This window comes from Trachypithecus francoisi, unplaced genomic scaffold, assembly GCF_009764315.1.
Source record: "Trachypithecus francoisi isolate TF-2019V2 unplaced genomic scaffold, Tfra_2.0 Lachesis_group4, whole genome shotgun sequence".
NCBI lineage: Eukaryota > Metazoa > Chordata > Mammalia > Primates > Cercopithecidae > Trachypithecus > Trachypithecus francoisi.
Genome location: NW_022681469.1, coordinates 422,553 through 444,165, shown reverse-complemented (window position 1 = coordinate 444,165; position 21,613 = coordinate 422,553). Strand labels below are relative to the sequence as shown.

The 21,613-nt window shown below is 45.1% G+C and overlaps 1 protein-coding gene across 12 annotated transcripts in view; it reads left to right on the top strand.

Moving 5' to 3' along the window:
• WDR60 (WD repeat domain 60) overlaps nt 1-21,613 on the top strand; it is a 97,573-nt gene that overhangs the window by 48,137 nt on the left and 27,823 nt on the right. For all 12 annotated transcript variants that reach the window (XM_033195092.1, XM_033195096.1, XM_033195094.1 and 9 more), the window contains 8 exons: nt 491-710; nt 4,092-4,194; nt 10,208-10,337; nt 12,371-12,482; nt 13,616-13,704; nt 16,096-16,225; nt 19,646-19,818; nt 21,056-21,218. In XM_033195092.1, coding sequence (XP_033050983.1) covers nt 491-710; nt 4,092-4,194; nt 10,208-10,337; nt 12,371-12,482; nt 13,616-13,704; nt 16,096-16,225; nt 19,646-19,818; nt 21,056-21,218 — 1,120 coding nt within the window. The remainder of the gene's footprint in view (nt 1-490; nt 711-4,091; nt 4,195-10,207; nt 10,338-12,370; nt 12,483-13,615; nt 13,705-16,095; nt 16,226-19,645; nt 19,819-21,055; nt 21,219-21,613) is intronic.

Below are 21,613 nucleotides of genomic sequence, written 5' to 3'. Positions count from 1 at the left end.
ATAGTAAATTTGATGCCCTTTTTATTCTTTTTATTAATCCTAATACTCAGTATCTGTCTAGGTTTGATTTAGGTCAAGCTGTTACCTATAAAATGCTTGTTATACTTCTACTAATACTTACCAATATGATGTAATTAAATGATTTTATAATTTAACTCATATTTAAGTGCACTGCATAAAAAAGTGTGTATGTAGGTATCTATAAAAATACATACACTTTCACATTCTCAGTACAAGTGTTTGCACGTGATGGTAATTGATAGGTCTTCTGTATATGGTTCTGTATTGTGATTTATTTTTAGAGAAATAAAGGTAGCAGTTTGTATAGATGTATCTTCAAAAACATTAAAGTCAGGGAACTATAAATATCTTAGCTGTAATAAGGACATTGTCTGTTTTAAGTTATAAGCTGTCATGTTTTGTTCAGTATGAGTGATAACGTAAAGTCAGTTTGTCTTAAAGCGTTGCAAAAGATTGTTACTGTTTGCAGGACTACGAAGATGACTTTGAGGTTTGTGATGATGATGATGATGAAAGCAGTAATGAACCTGAGTCAAGAGAAAAAATGGAAGAACTTCCTCTAGCTCAAAAAAAGGAAATACAAGAAATTCAAAGAGCCATTAATGCAGAAAATGAAAGGATTGGCGAGTTATCTTTGAAACTGTTTCAGAAGCAAAGTAGAACAGAATTTGAAAAGGAGCCCAGGACAGGTAAACAAATCAATGCTACTAATAGTGTCCATGCTCTTGGGGCTCTGTGTACTGAGCCCTCACAGATGCCGTCACACACAGGCCTGCTCTAATAAGGTGGGCAGAGAAGTAACATCTTCCACATGCTGGTGGTGCTGTGCCCTTGCAATTACCACATAGGAGGCCCCCCGAAGACTTGAGCACGAGCACATCAAGAATTCTCTTACACAGAGAAGTTGCACATCACTTTCTGCTCAGCGCCCAGGCCTTAGGTTAGCTAAGGGTGCTGTGGCCCCACTCAGTGAGCACTGATGCTCCTGTTCTCCAGAGGGAGCTGAGGATACTGTGGCCCTCCTCAGTGGGCAGCCTGGCTTGTGTTTTCTTTGCAACCAGCGTTTTATCCATCTGTGAGCACATGCTCTTATTTTTCCTGATGATGTGCTCGTTGAGTTTCCACAGAGGAATCATCATGGTTTTCCCTGGAGGTGTGGCAGTGTCCGCCAGTGAGTGCCTTCATGAGGCATGTGGTGACTGAGGGTTTGAGGTGCCTGTCAAGTCTTGGGACACAGTCGGACTGAGCCTGACACGAAGCATGCTCTTGATTCATTCTTTTTTCCTACAAGGACCTTTTAAAATTAAATTTAGAAATGTATTTTTTCTCCAAATTCTTAGCATCAGGATATAATGTTACTTGTAAGAGTAGGAATTAATGTTTCAAATCGCTTTAAAGGACAACTGTGACTTTCTGATAAAACATCGGCACTGAGGGTAAAATAGGATAATGTTAAAATATTATTTGATGACATACTACTTTAAATTATCTAGTAAAATATTCAGTAATAGATAAAGTTAATTATAGTTAGTAATTAATATGATGCACTAATACAAATGAAGGTTTTGCAGAATGATTCTTTGTCTCACATTTTGTGCCTGCTACAGAGATGGCAGAAATCAGCTGGGCAGTGCTAATAGAGCGTTCTTTAAACTTATAGCAAAAGGGCACCTGTCCTGGTAAAGGTAAGGATCTGCTCCTTCTTCAGCCCTATTGCCCAGCTGAGGCTCAGGGACTGTTTCCCTCAGTTGCCCATGGAGTAGCACTGCACACAGGGAGGGTCTGTGTGCCACCAACACACAGGATTTCCTGACAGCATTAAAGCTCGTCTGCTCTGGAGTTGCTGAGAAGTGAGCAGGATTTTATTCTTAACATTACTGGTTTTCTTAGCAGATCTTTGAATAACCTTTTCTTGTTACTCATTTTCTACATTTATGCTTAGTGTTATTTCTTCATTAGCCTCATTTACAAGATTAGAATTTACAACTCTCAATATGAGAGATTATTTTTGGCGTATTTCTTATCTGAAGGAGTTATTCACTGCCATATACATTGCTCCAGGTAAAGCTGGAGCTGCTTTCTTGGCCCTGTTTCATGTTGAGCTGGCACCGGTGGACGGTTGTAAAGGCTAGCACAGCACTGATGTCATGGTCTGTGCTGAAGCAGGAATCACGGAGCCATGCTGACCCTGGGATTTCAGATAACTGACTAGCTGTGTGATCTTGGGCAGTTACTTAACCTCTCTGTGCCTCATTTTTCCTTAACTGAAATGAGCCTCAGACTTTCTTTAGGGTTGTTGTGAAGATTAAACAAGCTAAACATGGAAGGTGCTTAAAGGAGTGGCAGGCATGTTCTGAGTGCTAAGCACCATCCGCTGCTGTTCTGTGGAATTCATCAAGCAGCCGGTACTGTTTTGTTTCTGTGTCCTCCTTGGCTATACCCTGCTGCACCCTGTGGTGCTTGGACTACTTGGTTATAAACTGCACACCTTATCCTTTTTTGGGGCAGTAGGAAACCATTTGGTAAATAACTTTTTCCCATGCATTGAAGTTACACCATGGTGTTGGAAAGCCTATGTACACTTCCAAAAGGTGAATGGTCCACTTGGTCAGTGAAGGAGTCTTTGCTGAGCGCTGACGCCTTGCACAGAGGTGTGGGCTGTGCTCCAGGGATGTCTTTGTTCAAGTCTTAATTCTGTAACTTTAAACGTTTTCTCATTTTTAAAAACAGCCACATCTTATAATGTCTGTGTGGTGCTTTGTAATTGTTCATAAACGTGGCCTGCTGTGGTCCTTATCACATCCTGTACGACAGATGTCCGACAATAAGGGACCTGAGATGCAGAGGTGAAGTATCCCATGGTCATGAAGCAAGTAGCGGGCAGTGCTGGGATTGAGGGATTGAGCTCAGGCCCCTGACCCAGACAGGCATCCTCCAGAGCCACACCCTCTGCATCACTGGCCTGCAAGCTTTGTTGTGAAGATCAGATGAGATAATGTGTGGGAAAGGTCTATGAGAGTTTCATGAAACTGTAGGACAAGTGCAAACCGACATCCAAAAGGAATGAAAAGACAGTAAGATGCAGTAGAAATAAATATACAAACAAATATGCAGATAAGTATGTACAGGAAGCCATAGAAATCCTTAGGGGGAAAGAGGTGGATTGAGGAATGGTTTGTGTCCATTACTAAGGATTATGGATGGAGTTGTTTGTTCTTGTCTTTCTTTCTTCCTTTTTTTTTTTTTCCCCCTGAGACAGAGTCTCACTGTTTCCCATGCTGGAGTACAGTGGCGTGATCTCTGCTCAGGGCAACCTCCATTTCCTGGATGCAAGCGATTCCTCTGCTTCAGCCTCCCGAGCAGCTGGGACTACAGGCACCCTCCACCACACCTGGCTGATTTTTGTATTTTTAGTAGAGATGGGGTTTTGCCACGTTGGCCAGGCTGGTCTGGAACTCCAGCCCTCAAGTGATCCGCCTGCCTGGGCCTCCCAGAGGGCTGGGATTACAGGCATGAGCCATCACACCTGGCCAGGTTGTTCAATCTTATATAATATGAACCTTTTCCATCAGCCTGACAATTTGATAATCTAGTCACATCTTCAGAAATTTTAGAAATTCTTCTGAGGAAGCTCATGCCTGCATTCTCTTTTGTTTTGTGCCCTTTGACATATTAAGTAATGATTCAATATTCATTTGCACTTGTTTCTGTTTTTTAGCAATTTTGTATGTCCTTGTTCCACTTCCCTTACTAAAAGATAATCTGGTTTTTCTTGCAGAATGGGCCTAGAACTGCATCTTTTGTACATTCTTAAGTATTTCTAAACCTCTTTAAACGTGTGAGTGATACATACAACAGATTATCAGTGAATTTTGCTTTGTTATCTGAAACTTTTAGATGAAATAAGCAAGAGAGGTCTCTTAAATGCTTATGGAAGATGTTTGTCGTTAGTTGAAGGGTTTATTGACCATAATTATTATATACGCCTATAATTGTTTTACTCCGGATATTTTTTTGCTTGGAAGACATATTTCAGTGTTGCAAAAATAGTGTTTTTCTCCCTCATACAGATACAAACAGTTCCCCTTCCAGAGCCTCCGTTTGTGGAATTTTTGTGGATTTTGCCTCAGCTTCACACCGTCAAAAGAGTCGGACTCAGGCCCTTAAGCAAAAGTAGGTGTATTGGGAAAGCAGCCAAAGGGGCTCAGGGTTTTAGCATACTTTCTTTCACATACTTTTAACAAATCGAGTTTTCAGTTGCATTTTTACTACTGTGTTTTGGGGTATATGACTTAATTTGTACTACGCTTCTCTTTGTGTTGGTGTCTTATTTAATTTGTGCTACGCTTCTCTTTGTGTTGGTGTCTTATAGTTTAGTAGAGCAGGTGTGTGAGCTGCCACGCACCATGTGCTGATGCTGGATGTTTGTCCTTACGTTTGTGGTGGACACTTGGAGCTACCCTGGGAATAAATGGAGAAATGTGTAAAATTTAGAAATCTGTAAAAGATATATTTTCAAGTCAGGGGTCTATTGTGCTAAGCCCAAATATGACTGAGGAGTAAATGAAAAAAATAAAGATTTTTTTTTTGAGACAGAGTTTTATTCTTGTTGCCCAGGCTGAAGTGCAATGGTGCAATCTCAGCTCACTGCAACCTCTGCCTCCCAGGTTCAAGTGATTCTCCTGCCTCAGGCTCCTGAGTAGCTGGGATTATAGGCGCCTGCCACCACGCCTGGCTAATTTTGTGTTTTTAGTAGAGACAGGGTTTCTCCATGTTGGTCAGGCTGGTCTCGAACTCCTGACCTCAGGTGATCCGCCTGCCTCGGCCTCCCAAAGTGCTGGGATTACAGGAATGAGCCACCGTGCCTGGCTAAAAAATAAAGATTTTTAAAAGTGGGTTTAAAATCTCTTTATCACCTGGCTTAGTTCATGGCCTTAATAAGTACTCAATAACTATTTACTAAATGAAAAAATCAATCATTAATAATAAAAGTGGCTGGGCATGGTGGTATATGCCTATAATCCCAGCACTTTGAGCACAGGAGTTCAAGACTGGGTCTGAGCAACATAGTGAGACGCACCTATGGTCCCAGCTCCTGGGGGGTGCTGAGGTAGGAGATAGCTTGAGTCTGACAGGTCGAGGCTGCACTGAGCCGTGACTGCACCATTGCCCTCTAGCCTGGGTGGCAGAGTGAGACCCTGTCTCAAAATAGAAAAAAAAAATAGTAATAAAGGTAACAGTTTTCACAGCAGTTTTGCTGCCCTTATATTTTGGGTCTCCTGTGGAGGTAGCAAAACTAGTTTCTGGCCCCATGTCTTTTTTTTTTTTTTTTTTAACCTGATTCAAGTTCTCAGAAAAGTACATATGGTTTAATGCAATTTTTATAAACCCTGAAATAAAGCTACACAGTATGTTGTTTAGACTCATATAAATATGAGATAAAATTATATTTTGAAAAACAAGAAAATGATAACCACAAAATTCAGTCTAGTAATTGTTGTGGGCAGTGGGGGATCTGGGAATGTGTCAGGGAGGAGCCACTAAATAGATGCAGGTCATTGGTTGCCTTCCCTCCCTTTCCCTTTCCCTTTCCTTTTCCCTTTCCCTTTCCCTTCCCTTTTCTTTATTTTACGTCTTCTACTTTTGAGACAGGATCTCGCTCTGGCACCCAGGTTAGAATGCCGTGTCATGATCTTGGTTCACTGCAGCCTTGACCTCCTGGGCTCAGGTGACCCTCCACCTCAGCCTCCCGAGTAGCTGGGATTACAGGTGTGCACCACCACACCCAGCTAATTTTTATTTTTTTTTATGTAGAGACGGGGTCTCGCCATGTTGCCCAGGCTGGTCTTGAACTCCTGGGCTCAAGCAGTCCACCCACCTCAGCCTCCCAAAGTACTGGGATTACAGGTGTGAGCCACCGTGCCTGGCTGATAATCTAGTAATTGGTAGTTTTCTAGTTAGGTAGGTCCTAGGACCTGTTAACTAGATTGATACATAGTGTACAAGTAGATTATATGGATTATTTTGAATCAAAAATTATATTAAATATTTCAAAAGAAACATTTAAGAGATGAAAGGCTGAAACATAAAGGGATTGATGATAAATAAAAGTAAAAAAGTTTTTGAGAAAAACGTAGGAGTCCACACTTTATAGGAGTGTGGGTGAATTCTGGCATTTGTGTGTTGTAAGGAAATACAGAGACGAAAAATAGTATAGAGGAACTTTTACTACTAGATATACATTTAGTAAATCAACTTGAAATTTGAGGGAAAACAGATACCTGCTTCACACTATACCCAAGATATATTCCAAATTGATTTTTTTAAAAATGAAAAAAAAGAGCATAGATAGTGTAAGTGCTTATTTCAGTGATAAGAAAGGACTTTCTAAGAATAAAAAGAATAAAAATGAAAAAATAAAAATTACTGGAATGTACCTCAAAAATTAAATTTCTGTAAGGTACAATTGTCCATAAATTTGACAAAATTTAAAGGTAATTAACCAATTGGGAAAATATATTTGTAAAATAGAGACTTATTATCCCTAATGCATAAAATGTTTTTATAATTTAATAAGCAAAGTTAAATAGCCCTAGTTAAAAATGGGCATAGATCATGTAAGACTCGAGATCCAGTTACGAAAACAAAAACTAATTTGGGCATTAAACAGAAGGATGTGACACAGGGAGTGAATTCCATAGGTGTTGGAAGAGCTGAGCTTCAGCAGGGCCCAGGAGCAGCTCAGAGATTTGCCGCAGCAGGAGCCACCACTTCCCCTGAGCCGGAGAGGCTGGGCAGTCGGCAGTCGGGAGCCAGAGCTATGGCCGGCCTGCTGGAGCCACAGGAAAAACCTGTCAGTGGCTCAAGGTAGAGAGGTAGGGAGAAAAGTAATGTGTTTGCCTATTTTCTCTTACATTATTTCCCCAGTCTCTCACCAGATGGTCCCAGGGTGGTAAAGGACACAGAGAGAATTCACATCAGAGAAAAATTAGGCTGTCAGTAAATGTGTGAAAATATATCCTGTCAGAGAAAAGTATATTGAAACAATGGGATAAATTTTTCTTTTATGGAATAGGCAAGGTATTAAAAAATGATAATACTTAGGCCAGGCATAGTGGCTCATGCCTGTAATCCCAGCACTTTTGGAAGGTGGAGGTGGGCGGATCACCTGAGGTAAGGAGTTCGAGACCAGCCTGGCCAACATGGTGACACCCCGTCTCTACCAAAAATACAAAAATTAGCCGTGTATGGTGGCACATGCCTGTAATCCTAGCCACTCAGGAGGCTGAGGCAGGAGAATTGCTTGAACCTGGGAGGTGGAGGTTGCAGCAAGCTGAGATTGCATTACTGCACCACAGCCTGGGCGACAGAGCAAGACTCCCTCTCAAAAAAAAAAAAAAAGATAATACCTCAGTACTGATGAGAATGTAGAGAAAAAGCTTGCTTGAAACAAACTGGTACAACCTCTGCATAGGCAGCTTTCTGTCAGGTATGAAATATAGCTATCAAAATGATGGACACTCTTGAGGATATAATGTCATGAAAAATGCTCCAGTGATACGAGAAAAGCATCTTAAAAAAGAATATGGAAGGAGTCCTACTTTCTTGATGGAATAACTTGTATCAGAGAAATCCTTCAGCTAAAGCAACTATAAAAGTTGGATTTAAAACAACAAAAACACCCCAGCTGATTAAATATATCGGGAGCAACCAAGGCCGCTGGGCCCTGAAGAGCCGAGGTCCTGGAGAGAAGGGACACACGCAGGCGATCCCTGTTTCCACTCAGGTTTGCATCTTGATTTCTCAAGACAATAGAGTGAAGTAGAAAGAGATGGCCTGGAGCATGCGACGTTTGCACAGGGTCGAGGGCACGAAAATGGAAGTTGAGGGCCTTCCAGTGGGAGAATTTCTGATAAAACATCCCAGGCTTTGGTTGACCCTCCTGCAGGCCTGTGCTCTAGGAAGCAGGGCAGACCTGGTGGAGTGTGAGGAGAAGGAAGGGGGGAGGAGGAGGAGCAGAGAGCAGACCCAGTGGCCGAGGCACCTGGATGTTGGGCGGCTCGTTCACTCGCTCATTCACTGTGCATTCATTGAGCACCGGCTGTGTGGAGATCACGGTAAAGAAACAAAAATCTCTGCCCTTGCGAGTTTATATCCCAGTGAGGAGTAACCCCAGTCACACTAATGTTAGGGTGAAACTTTAGAAAGGAGAAACCAGAACAGGCGATTGAAAAGGAACCGTTTGTGAAGCAAGAGGAAGCCACGTGGGTGCGGCAGTTCGGGGCCTGTGGGCGGAGGGCGATTGGCTGTGTCAGGCCTGTGGGCCAAAGGCGATTGGAGGACGATGGGTTGTGTCAGGCCTGTGGGCAGAGGGCGATTGGCTGTGTCAGGCCCATGGGCTGAGGGCAATTGGCTGTGTCAGGCCTGTGGGTGGAGCAGGATTGGCTGTCAGGCCTGTGGGCTGAGGGCGATCCTCTGTGTCAGACCTGTGGGAGCGCAATTGGCTGCGTTAGGCCCATAGGCCGAGGGCTATTGGCTATGTCAGGCCTGTGGGCCGAGTGCAATTGGCTGTGTTCGGGCTGTGGGTGGTGGGCCATTGGCTGTGTCACGCCTGTGGGCTGAGGGCGATTGGTTGTGTCAGGCCTGTGGGCCAAGGGCAATTGGAGGATGATGGGCTGTGTCAGGCCTGTGGGCAGAGGGCGATTGGCTGTGTCAGGCCTGTGGGTGGAGCAGGATTGGCTGTGTCAGGCCTGTGGGCTGAGGGCGATTGGAGGGCAATCCGCTGTGTCAGACCTGTGGGAGCCTGGTTGACTGTGTCAGGCCTGTGGGCCGAGTATGATTGGCTGTGTCAGGCCTGCGGGTGGAGGGCCATTGGCTGTGTCAGGCCTGCGGGTGGAGGGCCATTGGCTGTGTCAGGCCTGTGGGCCGAGTATGATTGGCTGTGTCAGGCCTGCGGGTGAAGGGCCATTGGCTGTGTCAGGCCTGTGTGCGGATGGTGATTGGCTGTGTCAGGCCTGTGGGCGGCGTGCGATTGGCTGTGTCAGGCCTGCTGGTGGAGGGCCATTGGCTGTGTCAGGCCTGTGGGCGGAGGGCGATTGGAGGACGATTGACTGTGTCAGGCCTGCGGGCAGAGGGCGATTGACTGTGTCAGGCTTGCGGGTGGGGGGCCATTGGCTGTGTCAGGCCTGTGTGCGGAGGGTGATTGGCTGTGTCAGTCCTGTGGGCCAAGGGTGATTGGCTGTGTCAGGCCTACGGGCAGAGGGCGATTGGCTGTGTCAGGCCTGTGGGCGGAGGGCGATTGGAGGACTATTGACTGTGTCAGGCCTGCGGGCAGAGGGCGATTGACTGTGTCAGGCCTGCGGGTGGAGGGCCATTGGCTGTGTCAGGCCTGTGTGCGGAGGGTGATTGGCTGTGTCAGGCCTGTGGGCCGAGTGCGATTGGCTGCATCAGGCCTGCGGGCGGAGGGCGATTGACTGTGTCAGTCCTGTGGGCCAAGGGTGATTGGCTGTGTCAGGCCTGTGGGCAGAGGACGATTGGTTGTGTCAGGCCTGTGGGCAAGGGCCATTGGCTGTGTGTGTAGTTGGCTGTGTCAGGCCTGTGGGCGAGAGCCTTTGGCAGTGTCAGGCCTGTGGGTGGAACGGGATTGGCTGTGACAGGCCTGTGGGCGGAGGGCGATTGGAGTGCGATTGACTGTGTTAGGTGCTGCCTGCAGTTCAAGTCCTGGGGGAAGCACAGAGGTTGGCTGTGGCCTGGAGAAGAGCGTGGCCCAAAACCCTTACTGGCCGCGTGGTTTGACCATGGCGCAGGTGATGGGACAGTCAGAATGTCAACTCCTGAAGTCAAATGAATTGGTGCTTACGAACATCCCAGGCATACATGTTGTGTGACTAGACTTTGTGTTAGCTCAGGCGTACGCATTAGAATGGTCACACATCAGGTTCTTAACACACAACGAAGCAGTCGGGGAGCAGGATCACCAGATGCCAGGGTCACATGCCGGATTCCCACGACTGTCTACTACTCAGTTATTTTTAACTGTTAAATATCTCAGACTCACCTCAGACTGAAGCTAGATTTCTGACAATAACATGCGTTTAACTCTCTTAAGTTTACTTCTGTTCTCCCTACACTTCCCCACGTATATTATTCAAGTTAAGTTTTGTCTTGTTTCCAATTTATTTCAAAGGATGCGAAGTACAAAACTGCTTCGGCTCATTGACTTAGATTTTTCATTTACTTTCTGGCTCTTGGATCTACCACCAGTAAATGAATATGACATGTATATCAGAAACTTTGGGAAAAAAAATACCAAGCAGGTAAGTATGAGATATGTTAACTAAGTGATAAAATGCAAGTAAAGTCTAATAGGATAACTTTGTGTCTTCCTGAATATTGTTCTGCAATATTAGAACCTGGGGATGGTCTGTGAAGGATACAAGCTTAAGGAACATGGGGACCCATCTTCACATGGAGCCCATTCACCCGAGAGGCCAGGCACAGGCAAAGCCAGAGGTACTCCAGAGCCTTCAGGAGTGCCTGAAGGAGCTCCGGTGGGTGATCTGCTCAGAATAGGGACAGAATGGCTGCTGTCCTGACCTTGGAGTGAAGCTTTATGCTGTGCAAATGTTTTATTTATTTATTTATTTAGAGACAGAGTCTCACTCTGTTGCCCAGGCTGGAGTGCAATGGAGTGATCTTGACTCACTGCAAACTCTACCTCCTGGGTTCAAGTGATTCTCTTGCCTCAGCCTCCCAAGTAATTGGGATTACAGATGTGAACCATCACGCCCAGGTAATTTTTATATTTTTAGTAGAGACGGAGTTTCACCATGTTGGCCGGGCTGGTCTTGAACCCTGGCCTCAAGTGATCCGCCTGCCTTGGCCTCCCAAAGTTCTGGAATTACAGGTGTGAGCCTCTGTGCCCAATCTATTTATTGATTTATATTTTTATTTTTTTTATTTGTATAAATTGAGGTAGTACAAGTGCAGTTTTGTTATATGGATCTGTTGCATAGTGGCAAAGGCAAATGTTTTATTTAAAGTCTAGCAAAGTGTCAAGTTTGGATTTGTTTCTTGTGTTCCAGGTGAGTGTATAGCAGTCCTACTTCTCTGTTTAAAATTCTTATAATTGAAGAATTTCAATGTATGCAGTACTTCTGAAGGTTTTTATAATGTGGACTCACTTAAAATTTTTTTCAATTTAATTTATTTATTAGAGACAAGGTACTGATTTATTTATTAGAGACACCCCCAGGCTGGAGTATAGTGGATGTTCACAGGCATGATCAATGATCACAGGACACTGCAGGCTCAGCTTCCCCCATCGCTGGGACTGCAGGCCTGTGCCACCATGCCTAGCTTTCGACTCGCTCTAATTCAGATTATACCTGTTGGATTCTGGGACTCTCTCCTCTCATGGGTCTCTCAGGGTGCCCTGGTGTGTGCCATTCCTGCTCCCTCTCTGCCTTATCTGCCTGTCTCTTCCTCAGTTTCCAAGGCCCGTTTTCTGGGTGAACCCTTCCTAGTGACTTATACTGAATTCTTTCTCCTGTTCCAGAGTTCCTACAATTTACTATTTCATGCAATTTTGTACTTCCCTGTAGTATTTCCAATCATTAATTCATTATGTAATGGTCTCACTTCACAACAAGGTTCTAAAGCTTTTGAAGTCAGATGTCCTATCTCACATTTTTCTTACATTCCTGATACGGGTACCACCAATCTTAACATTGTCTAGTTGGTGCACTCAATAAAATCCTTTTAAAAGGAGGAAGGTCACGGGATGAAGCTGAAGAAGCTGATGGCTTTTAAAATTTTTAAATTTAAAAATTTTTGTTTAAGAAACAGGGTCTTGCTCTGCCACCCAGGCTGGATGGAGTGCAGTAGCAAGATCATAGCTCACTGCAGCCTTGAGCTCCTGGGACACTGACAATATTAATCCTAGTTTCACAGCTGATTCACTCTGACCTTAAGTAGGTTGTTTATCTTTGGTGGTTTTCCTCATCACAAAGCTGTTAGTAACGAAACTGACTTCACTGAAGCATGTACCTTTCGAAATAAATATGTGGTTTTGAAAAATCAGTATGTTCTAAGAAAATAGGATGTGGGCAGGTGAGGTGGCAGTGTTTTCAGACTAAAGGGAAATCGTTTGGTGAGACTTTCTGAACACACTTTTGAAAATTAGACATGTATATATCTATATCGAATGTTTAAGCACAGTTGTCTTTGCATGATTGTTCTTTATGCTTTGATACTTAATACATGACTCTCATTATGAACTTATTTCAGTAATGACAAATTGCTCTGAAATTGAAACCAATGTTAATTTTGGCATATTTTTGTTTTTAAGGCATATGTTCAGTGTAACGAAGATAATGTTGAAAGAGACATTCAAACGGAGGAAATAGAGACCAGGGAAGTGTGGACCCAGCACCCAGGAGAAAGTACCGTTGTATCTGGAGGTAACATCTTGCTCTTGAGTGTTGACCATTGACTCTCTTTACATTCTTTTTTGTTTTATTTTTACTTATTCCCTTTCTGGTTCACTCTCATTTTGTCTTTCTCTTCTGTATGGTTGTTAGCATGTGACAATAGCAGTACCCAATTTTCTTTTAAAGAAACACTAACCACCAGTCACAGAGCTGCTGAACTACAAGGGGAAGGAGACCTGCTCCTGAGGCCCGGTCCGCGCCATTGCCAGGATTTATGACAGATTTTATTCCTATGTAGAGGGAGAGATTCCACATTCCAAACAACCACTGTGTCGCTGGATCTTTGGAACACATTGTGCTTTTAACTTGGGGGAAGCCTGTTCTCATGAATATAGAATTTTTATATTTTAAGTGCAGTTGACAAAAATGTTCCATCAATTTAGATGGAAGGTTCCTAGAATGTATAGTTTCTGCTAAGTACTCTGGAGTGATGTACATGTTGAATACTTTACTGGTTTTTCTCAAGGAATTGCCTCTGTATGTCAGGGATGTATATTATCCCCTTTTCTCAGGTAAGCCTCACCTTGAGAAAGTAATATACCTAAACTTACATGATAATTCAATTGATTCCTTTGAATTTTGTTTTGTTTTGTTTTGTTTTGTTTTGAGATGAAGTCTTGCTCTGTCACCCAGGCTGGAGTGCAGTGGCACGATCTGAGCTCCCTGCAACCTCCACCTCTCGGGTTCAAGTGATTCTCCTGCCTCAGCCTCCCAAGTAGCTGGGACTACAGGCACCTGCTATCACGCCTGGCTAATTTTTGTATTTTTTAGTAGAGATGGGGTTTCACCATGTTGGCCAGGCCGGTCTTTGAGCTCAGATGATCTACCTGCCTCAGCCGCCCAAAGTGCTGGGATTATAGGCGTGAGCCAGCATGCCTGGCCTGAATGTTTTTCTAAATACATTACAGACTTCTATGAAACAATATGCAGTTGTTTTGGGGAGTTAATAGTAGTAAATCTAGAGAGTATAGCGTGAAGTTTTCTGCCTTTTCCTTCTAGGACTCTTAATGTTGATTTGTTACGCCTGTTTGAACTCTAAGATGTGTAATGCATGACTGTTTTAGAGTCAACTTCGTTGATTTTATATAACCTGTTTTTTTTAGGCAGTGAACAAAGAGATATCTCTGATGCTGTAGTTATGCCAAAGATTGATACTCCAAGGTTATGTAGCTTTCTGCGGGCGGCTTGTCAGGTATGCTCAACCTATACTATGTTGTGTTCTCTGTGTAAGTGCTTTAAGTTTCATTCTGTATAGAAACATAGGAGCTTTTAAGATCTTAAAAGTCTTTGTAGCTTGGATAAATCAGAATCAGTTATTCATTTTCAGGTATTATTTTCTTAAAAATTATCAGTGGTACATTCATAAAGCCCTTGTGGGCAGAATGACACTGGGTAAATGTATATCACTAAAGTACTATGTATGTATTTGGATTGTGAATTTTATTATTAATTTCTTACATTTTAAAACAACTATAGACTAACGAGCAGACATGAAGTTGGCAAGGCAAGCATAAATCTAGGGTATTTGAAAATAATAAACTTCGGATTTTATAAGCTGATTTATAAACGGAAACAATTTTTAAATCCATACAAAGAGACATGAAACAGTCCTGTGAAGCTGCAGGTACTTTAGTGGTTATCACCTCATGGCCGTGCGTCTCGTCTGACCCCCCTGCCCACTCCACCACCCAACCCATCGGTTATTTTGAAACAAATCTCAATCATCTAACTTTGCCTCCAAATAGAGTTCAGTATGAATCTCAAAAAGCAGAGAATGTCTAAAAGAGTAATTAGTAATAACTTATAATGCAGTCAGCTGTGAAGTCGGCATTCATATTTCCCCAGCTGTCTCATCACTTTCTTGTATGTAAGCTCAGCACTTGAGTCTACTGCAGCACTGAAGAGTGGAACATTGTGAAACCTTGACACGCTGATTGAGATTAAGGATGATCGTGAAACCTCGACGTGCTGGTTGACACTAAGGATGATTGTGAAACCTCAACACACTGTTGAGATGAAGGATGTTTGTGAAACCTCGACATGCTGGTTGAGATTAAGGATGATTGTGAAACCTCGACATGCTGGTTGACATTATGGATGATTCTCAGACAGTAATCTGAGCACGTGGTGGTCATGTAGTCACTCTGTTGCAATTATGTAGGAATCTATGGTTTACGAAATATTATGATTTTACACAATTTATGATTTGTATCATATTTTGTTTTAGTGTAAATTCTAAGTGTTCTAGTTCTAAGTTCTAGTGTAAGTTCTCATCTCTAAGATGAGAAAGCGCTTGGGTGCAAGGTGAGGTGGATAGGGAAGGAGGGAGGACAGAGGGTGACCAGCCTGGGGCCATCCCTGGACTTACAGCTCTCCTGTCTGGTCTGTGGCCTGGACACACTCCTGCAGGTCCTCAGTAAACACTCCCTGCTTTCTTCATTCCCGTCTGGTGTTTTCTCACAAGACACTTCCTGTCTCCTCACACAGATCCTATCAAGTCTCATTAAACACTCCCTGCCCTCCACACTCCATCCTTTATCTCTCACTCAACACTCCCTGCCCTCCACACTCCACCCTCCACCTCTCACTCAACACTCTTTTTCTTGCCCATTCCCATCCTGTCATTTCTCACTTCAAATCTCCTGCCTTCCATACTCTCTTCCCGTCAGTTCTCATTAACATTTTCTTCCTTCTTCCCACCCATCTTGTCAGTCCTCACTACACATTCCCTTTCTGACACGAATCCTATCAATTCTCACTCAGTGTTTCCTGCCTCCCGCCCTCCTGTTCTGTCAGTTCACATGAAACATTCTCTGCCTTCCTCACTCCCATATGTTGGCTTTCCCTGTCTGTTTCTGCCTTCCTCACTCCCACACAGTCAGCTCTCACTCAGCATTTCCCATCTCCCGCTCTCCCATATTCTGTCAGTTCTCACTCAGTATTCCCAGCCGTCCTGACCCTGAGTGTTTGGGTCACGTTAGTTCCCACTGAATACTTCCTGGCCTGTTTTTACTACGCAGCCCCCTCTTCCTCACACAAATCCTGTCGCTTCTCACTGAACTCTCTGCCTTCCTCACTTTCCTTCTGTTAGTTCTCAGGAACATTTCTAGTTCTTTTTCCATCAATCCTGTTGTGTCTCCCAGTCTCTCTCTGCCCCGTCAAATCCTAAGGATGCTCCTGGAACGAAGACAGTGTTTTACCACCCACTCTGGCTGTTTACCGAAACCCGGTGAGAGAGACTGGGTGGGTGCATGACTGTTCTTTACGCTGCTTTGTTCATTTATAAATGCTGGATATCCAGCCCTTTCTCCTACTGTGATTTTTAGCAGTGTGTGTGGCATGAAAAACAACATTCAGGGAAAATGATGGTTCTCTTGTGGAGTTTGTTTTAGTTAATCTTATTGTATTAGTTTTCAGTATTGTGCATAAAGGGCCATATCGTTTTTCTTGTAGTTATGATAGTGTCGTGGATCTAAGCAGTTATTTGCAGCTATGGATAAGATGAAAAGGTAATTTTTTTTTTTTGGGAAAAGATAATCCTTTGTAAAGTTTTTATTAAAGACGACTCACTTATGTCTGACAGGTGATGGCTGTTTTGCTGGAAGAGGATCGCTTGGCAGCTGAACCCAGCTGGAATCTTAGGGCTCAAGACAGGGCCCTGTATTTTAGTGACAGCTCATCTCAGCTGAACACCAGCCTGCCATTCCTTCAAAGTAAGAGGCTGTTCTCAAATATGGTTTTAAATCTAGTGACTAAACATTCATGTTGAAATAATAATTTGTAGTATTACATTTTATTTTAATGTGATGGGGTTTACTGTACATAAAATTGAGAAAGACTGAGTTTCTGCAGAATTCAAAAGTGAGTGGTTAGTTTTTCCCCCTTAAGTGTGTATGTTAAATTTGTGATTAAGGATTTTAATAAGATGAATAGAAGAAGGATCCACAGTAATTTAAACAAGTGAGATTGTTTAAATGAATGGGAACTGAGATTTTCTATGTGTTTGAAATCCTATTTTCTTTTCTCTTCCAGTTATTCAGTTTCTTTTCTTTTCTTGAGATAGAGTAGAAGAAATAGTTGGACGAGCATGAGAGAGTGTTCAGGTCAAAATTGTGTTAATAGTTTAGACATAGATACGAGTAAGATGCTTAACATTTAGTGTAGATAGAATTAGATTTTTAGGTTGATCCGCGGTTATGGAACTTAAAACGGGAAGCAAAGCCCAGGATCTCAAACAGAAAGTGCAGTTGCATGTAACTGTTTAATCAGTTCAGACAAACTGCATTTGCAAGACCAAATTTAAATTTCTTGAGCTAGTAACCCTCTTTATCTCTGAAAAAGTGGCTGTTGGGTACCAGAGAGCAGCCATGGTCCTGGTTTTTGTGGAGAACCGGCAGGGGCGGTGTGTGTGGCCATCCGCTTGGCAGCAAGTGCAGGGGTGCTGCAGGGCAAACGTGCTTCAGGGCATGTGTGAGGCCAGAGCAGTTGGTGCCACTGTTCTAGGCATTTCTTCCATCCTGCCTGCTATGCAGAGATTTCAGTTTAACAAAAATGGCATTGTTAATTTAGCAAGTCTTCACATTCTTTGAGAGGGTTTTTTTTCCTGTTAGAAAAATAATAAATCTCTGTACCTGTGTAATTCAACACATTGGCATCCACACTCCCATACCCAGCACACACCAAGAAGGGAACCGAGTATATGCGGCCCCCAGAGAACTGACGCTGAACAGTGACAGCAGGTGCATGAGAGCGGCAATGGCGCCATGGCCTCTGTTGGAGAACACATAAAGTGTGTGTGTACTACAGCGCTGCGGCCTCTGTTGGAGAACACGTGATGTGCATGTGTGTACCGCAGCATGCAGCCTTTGTTGGAGAACACATGAAGTGTGTGTGCATACCACAGTGCACAACCTCTGTTGGGGAACACGTGAAGTGTGTGTGTGTGTGTACCACAGCGCGGCCTTCATCAGGAACACGTGAAGTGTGTATGTGTGCTGCAGCACGTGGCCTCCATTGGGAACACGTGAAGTGTGTGTGCGTACGGTAGCGCCAGGCTTCTGTCGGGGAACACGTGAAGTATGCGTGCATACCACAGTGCGCGACTTCCGTCGGGAACACGTGAAGTATGCGTGCATACCACAGTGCGTGACTTCTGTCGGGAACACGTGAAGTATGCGTGCATACCACAGTGCGCGACTTCTGTCGGGGAACACGTGAAGTGTGTGTTAGTACTGCAGCACACAGCCTCCCTGACGGCAGCCTCCGTTGGGGAACATGTGAAGTGTGTGTGTGTACTGCACTTCCCACATGTTCAAGGAGCAGCGGGTCTTGTTTGCTTATTTTTGTGTTTTGGTAAAATGAATATTGAGATAGCAGAAGGAACATGAGACTCCAAGAGAAGCACGAGACGGAATGTGTGGGCTGTCTCACCCTGCAAATCCAGGATTTGACTCACATTAGATTCTGTTCTGTGATCAGATGTAGAGATCCTTCAGCCTTCCTAAGGTCCACCCAGTACCCTCATCACTATTAAAACACGCAGCAGAATGACGCAGCCAGCGGGTCGTCCTCATCACTATTAAAACACGCGGCAGAATGACGCAGCCAGCGGGTCGTCCTCATCACTATTAAAACACGCGGCAGAATGACGCAGCCAGCGGGTCGTCCTCATCACTATTAAAACACGCGGCAGAATGACGCAGCCAGCGGGTCGTCCTCATCACTATTAAAACACGCGGCAGAATGATGCAGCCAGCGGGTCGTTCATCTGACGAGCGTTCCATAGGGGGTGCCATGCCCTGGACACTGTCGGGGAGCTGCAGTTCAGCAGTGAGTAGGATGACAGCAACTCTGCCCTCCTGAACTTGTGTTTCGGCGGGTCAAGTAGACTCTGCACTGGCTTAACAGGTCAACATACAGTCTATCCGAGAGGGTTAAGTTCTAAGGAGAAAAATAAAGACAGTTCTGATAGAGGAGGCCTCACTGTGAGTGGAAACCGGACAGAGATGAGAGAGGGGCCACAAGGAGATGGGAACTTCTGGAAGAGGGGCCACATGCACACAGGCCTGAGGGGTGGGCACACCTGTGCCTTGGGGAGAAGCGAGGAGACCACGGTGGCCAGCGGGAGGTGAGGTCGGGGCAGCGATGGGTCAGGCCTTGGTTGCCATCATAGTTCCGCTGTAACAGGTGATACACGTTCCTAAAAGTCTCTACCCTATGAAAGATTGCCAACAAAAACCAGAGGGCGTAGGAGAAAACAGGGTCAGGTCACAGCACTCGAGAACCTCATCCCACTAAAAACATCTGTTAAATACGGCACCTGGAAGAAGACGCTTGCTGGTGGAAGTGGCCCCAGAAGGCTGCAGCTGTGAGCGATTGTGATGAGGTAGAAAGGGTTCCCTGGAATCAGAGGGGACGTTGTGACCCAGGTGTGGATGGTGTGGGTAGCAGGATGTGAAGTGTGGGGCTGAGAGGTTTGTGGCGTGTGCGTGTGGCCGGGGTTGGCCGGGTACTGCTTTCCACATTGACTTGGCGCCTGCCAGTGGCGCGGTCCAGTTCTTTGACTGAAGTTGTCGCCAGTCATGGACTTCCCATCCTTCTGTTTCATGAACTCCATCTCCATCTTCTGCTGATGTGTGGGAGGCGCTGGCATGGCCAGCAGTGGCAACAGTAATGCCTTGGAGTGCAGTCCCTCGCCAGGTGGAGCAGCGTCTGGAACGGCGCTCAGTCCCACGCAGCCTTTGAGGAGAGCAGTGTGCCACGTGGTGTTCCAGTGCTAAAACCCCTGCAGCTGGTGTATTAGCAATGTTCTGAAGCAGAGGGGTGGCCAGGCTCACTCCAGTGCCTCCCAGCTCTGAGATCCTGACTCCTGGCAGCTGGTTTCTGTGTGAGTCGTTAGTGGAGCCACAGGTGTCTTCGGCTGCATGCTACCACGTTTTAGCCGGACTGTGAGGTCAGCTTGGACAGAGTGTTCGGGCACAGGCTGTGGCCATTCATCAAAACCTATGTTTCGTGTATGTTTGTTTTGAAAGGACCGTGGTTGTTTCTTCACGAAGCTGAATTTTTTTTTTTGAGTATTCGGAAGTGTGTTCATTTAGCTCACTAAAATGTGAACGTATTTTTCTTCTCCCTAGATCGAAAAGTATCCTCCTTGCACGCCTCCCGAGTTCAGAGGCAGATGGTGGTCTCCGTTCACGACTTACCCGAGAAGGCCTTTGCGCCCTTGCTGGACAGCAAATACGTCCTCTGTGTGTGGGATATTTGGCAGCCTTCAGGGCCACAGAAGGTTCTGATATGTGAGTCCCAGGTACAGCTCAGGAGGAGAGTCGCGCATTTGATGGGAGGATGGGCGGTGGACAGAGCGTAAAGGTGCAGGCGGGTAGAGGCATGGGGAGAGGCGCAGGGACAGGAGGTGGGTAGGAACTTATGGGCCATTCTCTGTCTCTCACCGCTGGCTTCAGCTGTGCTGTAGGTACAGCGAGACGCGTGAGTGTGCTTATTTTGACTCTGGAAATTCGTAGTTCAAACTGAGCAAACGAGAATTTTCACAGAGCACCCCTTTAGGTCACCTGAGAGTCAGGAGATGGAGGTAGTTATAGGCTGAATGAAAATACTGGCCGCGCTGGGCACAGCTCTGGGGCCTGGATGCCCGTTTTTCTGTCTTGCGCTGTTTCGGTCCTGCGTGTTTCAGGTTTCTCAGACTGCGTTGAGGTTTCTTTCTTTTTTTTTCTTTTTTGAGACGGAGTCTCGCTCTGTCGCCCAGGCTGGAGTGCAGTGGCGGGATCTCCGCTCACTGCAAGCTCCGCCTCCCGGGTTTACGCCATTCTCCTGCCTCAGCCTCCCGAGTAGCTGGGACTACAGGCGCCCGCCACCTCGCCTGGCTAGTTTTTTGTATTTTTTTAGTAGAGACGGGGTTTCACTGTGTTCGCCAGGATGGTCTCGATGTCCTGACCTTGTGATCCACCCGGTTTCTTAGACTGTGTTGAAGTGTGCTGTCGCTCAGAGTCCTTCCGGAGGCTTCCCATTCATCGCCTAGGAGGCTGGCACTGAGGCTTGAGCAAGCGTCTGTGCGGTGAGGGGTCGGGGCTGCCTCTCTGTGTTTGGGAAAATGTGCATTTGTATTTTCCTAGTTATGTATTCCCTGGCCTCAAAACCATTGATTTCCACAAAAACTGTAGCGAAACTGTTGAAATTGTAACTTTTGCAATGCAAGATATAAATAAAATGGCGCAGGAAGTTCAGCTGATTGAGTTGAGTGGACGGGCTCCCTGGCAGGCTTTGTGTGACCAGATGAGTGTCAGCACCTTGCATTTGTGATCATAACAAGCCTACGGGGTTGGTTTCTCATCCCTGTTTTCCATTTCAGGAACCTGACAAGCCACCTTTTATTTCTGCGCAGGAGTTCATGTTCTGCTTACCGTGTCCTGCACGTGACTCCCGTGCAAAGTGAAACATGGTCAGACACCTCACTCAGTAAATGCAGCTTCTGTGAGCGTGCTTCTCATATTCTTCAGTCATTGGCTTTCTGTGCATTTGTCTTTTAGGTCACGTGTTGCTGCTTGAGCCCTTGCAAAGCATTTTTACTGTTTGCCGGAACAGCGCACGGCTCAGTCGTCGTCTGGGATTTGAGAGAAGACGCAAGGTTGCATCACTCTATGAAGCTGAGCGATGGTTTCTGGACATTCCGGACGGCCACGTTTTCCACCGGTCAGTGTCATCCACCTGCCAATTGTGTGTCTTCTAAAAAAGCCACACAGATTTGAGGAACAAAGCTTTACATGGATTTGCATTTACTTACTCACATTGTCCCAGAGGTTGGGGTCTGACTCATGGGCAAAAGAGGCATTTGATAAATATAAAAAACAAAAATCAATTCCAGGCATGATTATGCAGTGGCCAAGAATGACTCGAATTTCCTTTCTTATTAAATTTGTGGATTCCAAAAAATCCTCAATGACATTACCTTTAGTGTTAAAGTAGCTTGAGGCATCTTGGCACGTGTGTTCTCCAGGGCAGAGGTAACTCACAGTCACGCGAGCAAAGCCAGTCACCCTGAGTGCTGCCAGGAACCAGCACAACTGGGCCTCCCTGAGCCTCGGCTT